This window comes from Lepidochelys kempii, chromosome 5 (assembly GCF_965140285.1).
Source record: "Lepidochelys kempii isolate rLepKem1 chromosome 5, rLepKem1.hap1, whole genome shotgun sequence".
In the NCBI taxonomy this organism is placed as follows: Eukaryota; Metazoa; Chordata; order Testudines; family Cheloniidae; genus Lepidochelys; species Lepidochelys kempii.
Window position 1 is genome coordinate 46,528,902 of NC_136384.1, and position 10,862 is coordinate 46,539,763.

The window sequence follows — 10,862 nt, forward strand, 5'->3', positions numbered from 1 at the left end:
TGGCGGTGCGGAGGCTGCAGGCGGGCGGGCGGAGTGGGGACTCGCCGGGCTTGCTGACATTTGCAGCCTGCCCTCCTGATTGGTCCCTTCGCCGAGCTGCTCACGGGTTCATTGAAGTGTTAAGCACCTCCCCGTCTCTCTAAAGGACATTATAATGCAAGAGACCCCCTTTTTAACCACACACCGAATTTTCTTTCATTTAGGCGATCTATATATATCTATATCTTATATCTATTTTAAATAACTTAAACCGCTACAATTTGGGGGGGAACAGCCTTCGCCCTGGAGCGGTGCGCGATGCTGTCTCACGCCGACCTCCTGGACGCCCGACTCGGTGAGTTTTTTTGGTTTTGTTTTTTTTTTTCTTTTTCCCCCAGCATCTTTCTCGCCCCCCGGCAGCGGCGAAGGAAGAAGCCAGAGCAGGAAATTGACAATTTGTTCCTTGGTTTACCTTAATGCGCTCTAAATGGGCTAATTTCTTTAAAAGTAATTGTGCTGTATTAAAGTTTAATTTGATTTACCGGCGTCTTTTAGGAAAAAAAAGTCGCTGGGCTATGGAGATCCAGCCCCAGCTGTGGGCTTCTCGTGTCTCTTTCCCTCCCCAGGTCTCTCCCTTTTAGGGCAGATTATCCCAATATTTGTGATTTTGAATTTATTTTTTTTTTTCTTTACGACGGGACAAAATCGGATTGAGTTGGTCCGGATCTGACAGGGAGGCGAAGCCACCCGCGAGGAGGCGGGTTGGGTTTGTCGGCCCAGCCGGCAAACAAAATAAACCCACTAAACTCCCCCCCCCAGCCCCAGTGCCTGGGGAGGCCCCGCCGGGTCAGGCCCCACAGACGGGCCGGAGCCGGCGCCTGGCGCAGGAGGAAGCGCTGGAAAGTTTCCTGCCGGCTGGAGTTGAGCGTGTGACGCGGCGCGGAGGGCCGGGGCTGGGGCTGGGCGAAGGGGGCTGCGGGGGCTCCATGGCTGGGGCTCGCCGCTCAGCAAACTTGGCCGCCGGACACAAGCGGGAGCCGCGCGGGGGCCGCCTACCTGGCTGCAGGGGAGTGACCGCCGCCGCTTTGCCTCCGCAGGAATGAAAGATGCAGCCGAGCTGCTGGGACACCGGGAGGCGGTGAAGTGCCGGCTGGGCGTAGGGGCCTCTGACCCGGGGGGGCACCCGGGAGACATGGCTCCCAACTCGGACACGGTGGAAGGGGCCACCCTCCTGCCCGGGGAGGACATCACCACGGTGGGCTCCAACCCGGCCTCCCTGGCAGTCAGCGCCAAAGACCCCGATAAGCAGCAGGGGCAGCCGGGCGGGCAGAACCCCAATCAAACGGGACAGCAGCAGGGGCAGCAGAAACAGAAACGGCACCGGACCCGCTTCACCCCGGCGCAGCTTAACGAGCTGGAAAGGAGCTTCGCCAAGACCCATTACCCGGACATCTTCATGAGGGAGGAGCTGGCCCTGAGGATCGGCCTCACCGAGTCCCGGGTCCAGGTATGAGCAGCTGCTTCCGGGCCCAAACCTCCCGGATCCCTCCGTCACCCCCCCCCATCCCCACCCCCGAGCGCCCTTGCGCTCGCTACCTGTAGCCACCACAGCTCGCAGGGCTCCTGCCCCACAGCTCTCTTTTGTGTTCACATCCCTCCTTTAGGCTTTCCCTTGTGGGCTTAACAGAGAACAGGCTGGTTTGTAATTCCCCGGTCACACCGTCTAGTGAGACAGCTCAAATGATCACCGCCTAACCCATAACATAAATAATAATAAACCCACCCAGAGCCGGCGCTTGGTGACCAGCCTTTTACAAAATATGCCAAACAAAATTACATTTGAAAGCCGCGAGGAATTTTTGAAACACCCATCTGGTGTAAGAAAGGGATTATCGGCATCAGTGTGAACGCAACAGTTGAATATCAGCTATTAAGCAGCCCACATATTTCGGCACAAACGACTGAGCCAATCCCCGTTAGGGAGAAAAAATCATTAGCAGTGTAGTGCGTGGCATAGTTCTCCGTCGTAAAATGGTATGTTTTCTGAGCTGGTTTTGAATTTAGCTACCTCCAGTGAACACCCTCACACTGTACAATTGATCGCTGAAGGAACGATCGATCGATCAAAAAGAGACCCCAAAACAAACAAAACCAAAGACACAGATCAAGTATTTGCTGTGACTAGTTTTCTGTTTAATTTTTTAATACTTGTAGCCGAGCTGCCTGTTTACTAATGAGCATGTGAAATATTACCAGTGAGCTAAAATAATTTCAAAGTGTAATGTAAATCTGAAGGGGCATTTTCTTGGATTTGGGGGAAAGGTTGAATTCCAGTGGAAAGCAGCACTGAACACTTGGAAAACGATTGCAAATTTAGAGACTGTTCCATTACTCACATGTTTGTGTCTCCTGAAATGTTTACAATAAGCGTATGCTCCTAATATGTTCCTGCTTCTTTTATCGTTGTTAGCACTGAATTGGTTGTACGACGAATCTAATGTAGTAGTGTAAACTGTCCAAGGTCCTGAAGATCTCCCACTGAAATCTGCGGCAATGTTTTCCCTAGAATTTTATGCCAGCTTGCCTGAAATATTTCATAGCTCAACCAACCTTCTATACATATGAATCGAATTTTAACAATATGTTACATTTTTAATTTTAGGTTTAAAAGGAATTTCTGTGAGCACAACAATTTGAGTTTAAGTTTATTTAATACTTGCTTTAAATAACTGAGTAATCACGGAAGACAGCACTAGAACTAAGTAGCTTAAATATCAAGAACATTGCCTTCAGATTATTTTATTATATATATTTTTGACATACCGCAAACAGTTTATTCAAACCATTTTAGGCAGAACTTAAAAGTAGGTGAGAGGGATAAAAGCAACAGACTATTACAAATAACGCCTTTAAACCTAAACTTTTGTTCTGGGAAATTTTGTGTGAGACTCTTAGACGAATTATGCACATTGAAAATACTTTAACTATATGTGGTGTGGTGACACTATGAACGCATTTTCACTTTAACAGTGTTCGTCTCCAAAAATTCTCACCGCAAGCCAAGTCCCCACGCCCCCCCCCAAAAAAGACAAAAGATATTTAAAAAACGAAATGAACGTTTCATAACCAGAAACTGACTGTGTTCGTGAACCAGAACACACACACATTTGTTTTAAAAAGTAAAACCATTGTATAAAACCGACACATGATGATAATTAGTTTAAATTAAAATAGAAATTAGATTCACAAATAAAATATAACTGGACAACTGCCTTTATGAAAAAAGAAAACGTGGACGATTAAACTTTATTGGGTTTCCCAAAGGTTAATGATACCAATTTCAATATTAGGAGTGTGGTAAATGAAGTAAAATATAAAATATATAATGGAAATAGTTATTTTCCAAAAGCACATCAAAGAAATTCGTTGGAAGAAAGATAACGTGTTTTAATGGCCTCAGCATAATCCTGAACCAACGATAATAGCACTAGACTGCTGATAAAAACAGTTTAATAGAGTGGCAATTTAAATATTTTTTGCAATAATGTTCTACAGTTTAAAAAGTAATCAGATCAACATAACCTTCTTAATTAACACTTCAAAATGATTAACATGTAATGTAATGCAAAAATAATTTATGTAAAATGTATTTACTTCACAATTCACTGTATCATTGCTCCTTGACCAAATTTAAATTAAATAGTAATTGGTTTATGTTCTTATATGAGTACTTCATAGTATTCTTTATGGTTAACAGATTGTCTACATATTCCTTGCAGTATGTGGGCACCACATTGACTAAGAAATTATCTAAACAGTTAATTTATAGCGGCTGTATATGTTTTTATGTGTTTCAAATGCTAGAATAAATTGCCTCTTTCCTCATTTTAGAGCTATATTTAATGTATATTATACAGCTAAATAATTATTAAAGGACTGGTGCTTATAAGGGAACCCAATTCCATGTCTGATATCGCTCTGCTTTTCAGGCTTGTGTAATAAACCCGTTTTTTTTATAGCATGCCATTATTAGAAACCAATTTCAGAATTATTTATAACCCGGAATGGCTTATTAAGCAGCAATGCGAGAATCATGCAAATTACGCGATCAAATGCAATATAATAAGCATAATCATTAGTCTCTAGCATGGATTAATTAACTTTCAATATTTTATTTACATAAAAACCAAATCAGTGAAATAACTTCTGCACAGTCAGCCTTGCCTTTCAATATTTTATACGAACACAAATAATGTGGTGTAATTCCATTGACCGTGTCCCCCACAATGGTCCTGTCACCTGCCACATCTTAATAGGGGACAAGCTGAGAGTATTTTCTAGTTTTCTAATGGAATGAGAAATTGCATTTTCTTCCTCTCCCAGCACTATTAAAGTGTAATGAATTCGGCCCAGAGTTCACGGCTGGCTGATCGAAATGAACCTGAGATCTGAGCTTTAATACAGCTCTCCAGATTTCCTACCAAATCTTCACATTAATCATCCGCTAGATTCCAATGAGATCTTCATAAAGGTTTGGCTCTTGAAAAAAATAAAATGTAAGATTCTCTCCTCTTCTCTCTCTATTTCTAACACATTTATTGCTGGGGAATTAAACGGGCTATATATTTTAAAATACATTTACAGTATGTCTATATTACTGTAACAGCAGATATCAAAGTAGATTTTTAGCTTCCAACCTCCATTAGATCCTCACTGTTGTATTAATAATTTTCAGGGGCTAGTTGCATTTTAAACATACTCCAGAGTTGCCCAATGCCTGTGGTTAATATATTTCCAGAGTTGTCATGTGTGCATTTTCAAAATCTCCCTCAGGTTTTCTCCACGTTTTAATCTGTCATGCACTAGTTTTCAACTGGAAACATTCACATTTTAAAAGCATATGCACTATAGCTATGAAGTGAGGCGATCAGACCTGATGGAGATTCTTTACAACACCAGTAAACCATGAAACATAAAAGATTTTGTAGCCGCAATTTAACTATTACCCTAAAACATAATTGAACACGATTTTTCGATTATTCATATAACATTTAGTTCCTTAACAGCTGTTCATTTCCGCTAATGGCCGACCATATTTCTCCGTCTAAGTATATAATATTAAACGATAAACTCCAGCAGGTTCTAGGGTCCAGAATAGTAATAATCAGGAATTCAAGTGGATTCGCTGATTTCCCCTCTTACAACATCCCAAGTATTGTCCTTTGACAGTGCAATGAAACCTGTCAGTCTATTCACTCCGAATCAAAGAATCTGGCCGGGTTTGAGTGCTGCTTGCTGACGGTCCAGCCACCAAGCGTTAGTGGAGAAACAATTCGGAGTCAAAGATCGAAACTCATGTTCCAATCACACAGACGTTTTTATAAGAATTCAGACGCGAGCGCAAGCAGGGTCAGCAGCACAGGGTCGGTGCTTCCTTATTTATTTATTTTTTAGCCCGGCCTATTTTACACAAATTCGCCTCGTTATGAGTGAAGGTGGCTGCAGACAGCTCAATCCTGGGACAGAGACATTGAGCCCTTTCATTATATACATTCCTGCAGCTTTATTAAGCAGTCACACGGCAACTTGTGGGGCGACAGCGGAGCTGTGACTACAGAGCACAAAACCAGGAGAGACAATGCGAGGGAATAAAGGCCAGGGAGGGAGACAATAAAAACCATGTCAGGTGGCGGGGAAGGGAGCGGAGCGAGAATTGGGGAGGGATGAGGGAGTAAACCTACTGCTCTAACTAGCTTTCCTGTAAAAGAATCGTCTCAATGCTATTTCAATGGAATAGAAATCTATAGTACAAAACCATTCCGAATAGTCCAATTGTAGTGCACGCGGGAGGGATTTTTGGCTGTGCAATAAGTAATGAATTATCTGACTGAGACAGGCGCTGATCCTAGGTAAGCAGTTGTCACATCCTGGGCTCTAATTTATATTGCACATTTGTAAAATCCCCCAAAATATAGACCAGGTCATTTGCATCTGGCCAAATCACGTTCCATTGACTCCCAGTGAGTAAAACCAGCCGGGTTTGGCCTGATTAATAAACAAAACACTGGGTTAAATGGCTGACTGGAGAATGAAGAAGTGTAAAGCGCAGGTATCACTATCACGTATCAGTTCACCAGCGGGCTGAAGGAGATGAAAACCCAGCTGATTAACTAGCACATCAAAATGAGTATCTGAAAATGTTAAGAGATTATTGCCAAGGCAACACGGTTTAGACAATGATCTAATAGGAAACTTCTGTTTCGTCTTCTTTGTTTTGACATTTGTAGACAAATAACCCAAAGATCAGAGATTCTCTTTGCCATTATTAAGAACTAAAATGTAAGCCCCCTACGCAGGGCTGAAGTGTATTTAATCAGTCAAATATAGCTCATTGCAAAAGAGCCTTGGGTTTGTCAAAGCAAAATTAAATTTTATTGACAACTAGTGTAAGAAAGCTTTGAACTTGGCCTACATTAATTTGCAACGTCGGAAAGATAAATTTACGTTCACTCCACAGATGAGAAGAACCTGGCTGTTGAGAAAGGGATAAGGCCCTCAAGCTCAGGATTCTTGTCATTCTCTGCAAACAGTAGATCTGAGGGCTAATACAGAGCAGGGCAACTGGAAACAGATTCCCCCCCCCCCCCCCCAACCAAAGAAACAGTCACCAAAGATCCATTTGAATTTGGCATACGCAGGTGGAATTCTGTATTTAAATGCTTAAGCACCAACCATTATTGGTGCAAATACAGGTTATCAAGGCTACACAAACCAGAATGTGACTCAATGGTGTTCCAAAGTATATTATTGTCATCAGATCTATTTCGCTTATAACCAAACTATTTTTCTTGGTGCAAATTGTGTGTCTTGTTGTGTCTTTGAGGAGTCAAAATAAGGACGTCTTTTTCCAAGTTTTAAATCCCCGGTTTATACTTTCAGTGGAAAGAGGGAGTATTTATGCCTATGTGGTGTAGGCTGTACATACATATACAGTGCGTTCATAAGCGTATGTATATACATACAAATGTGTGTGTACACCCTATAGATGGACACGTGTGTAACGCATATTGGGTAGGATGTAGGAATGATGTATATAAGGACGTATCTTTCTCGGATATATTTCTTATGTGTGCATCTTATGGCTGCATGTACACTTATCACTCAGTCCTGCGTTGAGTGCAGAGGCCTGGCCTAGATGACCTACTGAGGTCCCTTCTAGTCCTACACTTCTACGATTCTAGCCCCATATATGCAGCCACAAGGCTATGGAAGCGATACATGATACGCATAATTGCCACAGAACAAGCACTATACAGTGGAGATCCAGCCTCTAGATTGGATCGCATCCTTTGGCCCCACCCTTCCTGTCACTTCTCTTCTCAGATGAGCCAGCGCCTGCCTGTGGGCTTGCCCCGCGCCGAGCACAGCGGGCCCCGTGCTCTCAGCTGGCCGCGGTGGGATCTCTGGGCCGAGCTGTGGGCCTGGGGTCCCGGGCAAGGCCGGCACAGACCGGGGGGCCGGGCAGCTCTCCCTGCCCCGCGGCGCACGGTCCCTAACCCGCCTCTCTCGCTCTCTCCCCCACCCCGTGTCCGGCAGGTCTGGTTCCAGAACCGGCGGGCCAAGTGGAAGAAGCGCAAGAAGACCACGAACGTGTTCCGGGCGCCGGGCACGCTGCTGCCCACGCCGGGCCTGCCGCAGTTCCCCTCGGCCGCCGCGGCCGCCGCCGCCGCCATGGGCGACAGCCTGTGCTCCTTCCACGCCAACGACACGCGCTGGGCCGCGGCCGCCATGCCGGGCGTCTCGCAGCTGCCGCTGCCGCCGGCGCTGGGCCGCCAGCAGGCCATGGCGCAGTCGCTGTCCCAGTGCAGCCTGGCGGCGGGGCCGCCGCCCAACTCCATGGGCCTGTCCAACAGCCTGGCGGGCTCCAACGGCGCCGGCCTGCAGTCGCACCTCTACCAGCCCGCCTTCCCCGGCATGGTGCCCGCCTCGCTGCCCGGCCCCAGCAACGTGACGGGCTCGCCGCAGCTCTGCAGCTCCCCGGACAGCAGCGACGTGTGGCGGGGAACCAGCATCGCCTCCCTCCGCCGCAAAGCGCTGGAGCACACAGTCTCCATGAGCTTCACCTAATGGCAGCGCCGCCTGGCCCTCGCCCGGCCGCCGCCCTCGCCCCCGCTGCGGATCGCGTCCCCCCCACCCCTCAGCCCCCGCCCCCGCGCCCCCGACTTACTTACCAGGGAGTCGACTCAGGATCTGAAATCAGACACCAATGGACTGGTTTGTGGGCAGAGAAATACCCCCCGGCGCCCCCCCCCCGCCCACACGCCCCCAGCCCCCAGGCCTGTGTTCCCAGGAGGAGACACAATGACCAGGGCCTTGTGTCTTCACATCCACACACGAAGGGACTCACTGGGCATTTGGGATCTCGTTTTAATTTGTCCCTTGTCTCCCTTCCCCACCCACCCAGACAGCTCTTGGGCTTTGCCAAGAGATCCATTTGTTTTTAAAGCACAACAATAACAACCCCAACAACAAATATTGCAGGGCTTTTTGGTCAGAAGGTTTCCTAACGGGCAGCACTGGCTTGGGGGTGCGGGGGGGACTGGGCAAGATTAATGAAGTGATGAGAGAAATAAAGAGGAAATTGAACCCATTTTGATAAAGCATTTATAAGTGAGAACAAAAATCAAAGTCATATTTCCTTTTGTAAAAAGCTGTGTGTGTGTGTGGGGGGGAAGCACTTCCCTTTTCTGGACCTTTGATTTCTTGATCGATTTAGTTGCAAACCTGTCACCTTTTTTATTTTTATTTTGTTGCTGTTGTCTCTATTGCATCCTCTCCTGTTGCCACTGGCCCTGCAAGCTCAGTGGCAAGGGCCTGGTGCACATGGACAGTCTCTCTCAGTCAACCCTGCCAAACTTTGTACAGAGAACGCAATCAGCTCTTTTCTGCATGTGCTGGTCCAATCCAATCCCAGAGAACAGATGCTATTTGGAAGAATGAACAAACAATGTGAAATAGGATGTTTTGTGTAGATAAAGCATTCTTGTTACATACTGGTCGGTTTGTGATCTGTTTTAACTTATTGTCTGTGCTTATTTATTGAATTTTGGGTTTCTTAATAAATGTTTGAGCTAATATAAAGAATATTATTTGACTTTTCCGGACAAGTTTATAACAAGTTAATGTAAATGGATAAATAAAATCATTTTCAGTATGTGATATGAAGAATTATGGGTTTTGGTGTGGGCTGTGAGATATAAGCGGTCTCTTAACCCACAGGAAAAAAAAAAGACCCCCCCCTTAATTTAAAATTCAATGATTTTGGGAATGATTTGCTTGCTTGAACTTTGCATTGAAGTATTTCATTTATTACAATTTTAATACTTCATGATTAATAAACTTTTGTTAATCTTTGTGCGTAATTGACCTTTCAACTCCAAGAAACAGAAAGTGCCCTTACAAATAACACAGCGGAAGGAGGGGGGAAAGGAGACTAGAAGTAAGCGACAGGGTGTGCTAAAGCACGATTGGCCTGTTGTCGAGGCTAGGATGGGAAGGTGTGAGGCAGCCAAGGACACACAAACCCAGTGCCTATGTGCACGGGACCGGGCACGAAATGACGACATTAACAGGTCTCCCTTTCTTACTGATCCGTTTCAGATAAGGCGTGTTGGGGCCACATAGGGTTAAGTAGAATAAATAGTTAAGCACGGAGCGAATCCTGCAGCCCTCGCGGAGGCGGGAGGTTTGCCTGTGGGTAGAACGTGCCACGTCCTTTGATTTTCAGCCAAAAAGGAATTAACAGTTTCCACAGCCAAAGACAATGGCTAATGTGGGCACGGAGTCTTGGGGTTCGGCGAAGGACTGGCTGGACGGTGGTGGCTGGTCTCCTCTCCCCCGGCCGGAAAAAGTTGTAGGGAGGAGAAATGAAACTGGAAGAGAGATCTTCTTGCCACACGTGAAATGAGAAAAGGAGGACTTGGGGCACCTTAGAGACTAGCCAATTTATTTGACATAACATCCGATGAAGTGAGCTGTAGCTCACGAAAGCTTATGCTCAAATAAATTGGTTAGTCTCTAAGGTGCCCCAAGTACTCCTTTTCTTTTTGCAAAGACAGACTAACAGGGCTGTTACTCTGAAACGTGAAATGAGTGCACTCCTGGCACTTGGCTAAGCGCACGGAAGAGAAACCACGCCTTTTACTTCTGTGCTAACTTTGTCTTAGGAAAAGTACAGGATGTTGTCAAGCATCATACAGTGATTTTTAAAATGTGATTCACTACGATCGTTTCCTCCTGTACATCAATTACACCCCTCTTAATTACACACCTGAGAGTGCCCAACGCATAGTCAGACGCAGAAGGGTCCTTGCTTGCTCCGAAGTGCATATTACACATGTACATTTAATTTCAAAGAGAAATAAAAGGAGGATAAATTACGCTCCAAAGCAGGAGTGAGTCTACTGGGGTGACACGCTGAGCCCCTTGGCAGAATCCTGCTACCCTAGATGTCAAGCCAGTTAAGACATCACTTCTGAGTGGTGGCTCTCCAGGGCACACCATGCTCAACACGTTACTCCCGTTTACATGCGGTACTAGCGCCTGGGGTAAACCTGATCAAATGGAACATGCTGCGCCATCGGTGTCCTACAACATCCCCCAGCCGGAGGCAAGAGACTTGTCCTCCATTGGCCACCCCACATCATAATGTCCTTAAAAGCGCCACTGCCCCCGGGCAGCGATTACACGCCAAGACGTGATGGAGTTTTCTCCTCCTTTTAAATGGGCGTTTTCAATTATAAAGAGGCTTTTGCTCTGAAGTCCTGCTCCAGTGCAGTCAATGGGAATTTTCCCACTCACACTAGGAGCAGGATGTGGCCAGG

The 10,862-nt window shown here is 46.0% G+C and overlaps 1 protein-coding gene across 1 annotated transcript; it reads left to right on the plus strand.

Annotated features, from left to right (window-relative positions):
- Nucleotides 1–297: 297 nt before the first annotated feature.
- OTP (orthopedia homeobox) lies at nt 298–8,165 on the plus strand. The gene is made up of 3 exons (XM_073346198.2): nt 298–334; nt 1,077–1,486; nt 7,576–8,165. Exons 1-3 carry the CDS (start codon nt 298–300, stop codon nt 8,104–8,106), a joined length of 978 nt encoding a protein of 325 aa, XP_073202299.1. The 3' UTR covers nt 8,107–8,165.
- Nucleotides 8,166–10,862: the final 2,697 nt, after the last annotated feature.

Excerpts from the sequence above, each read along its gene's own strand:
- OTP (XM_073346198.2), top strand. The coding sequence starts at position 298 with ATGCTGTCTCACGCCGACCTCCTGGACGCCCGACTCG. Across the intron at positions 335-1,076 it reads CCTCCTGGACGCCCGACTCG|GAATGAAAGATGCAGCCGAG; the intron begins GTGAGTTTTTTT and ends TTGCCTCCGCAG. Across the intron at positions 1,487-7,575 it reads TCACCGAGTCCCGGGTCCAG|GTCTGGTTCCAGAACCGGCG; the intron begins GTATGAGCAGCT and ends CGTGTCCGGCAG.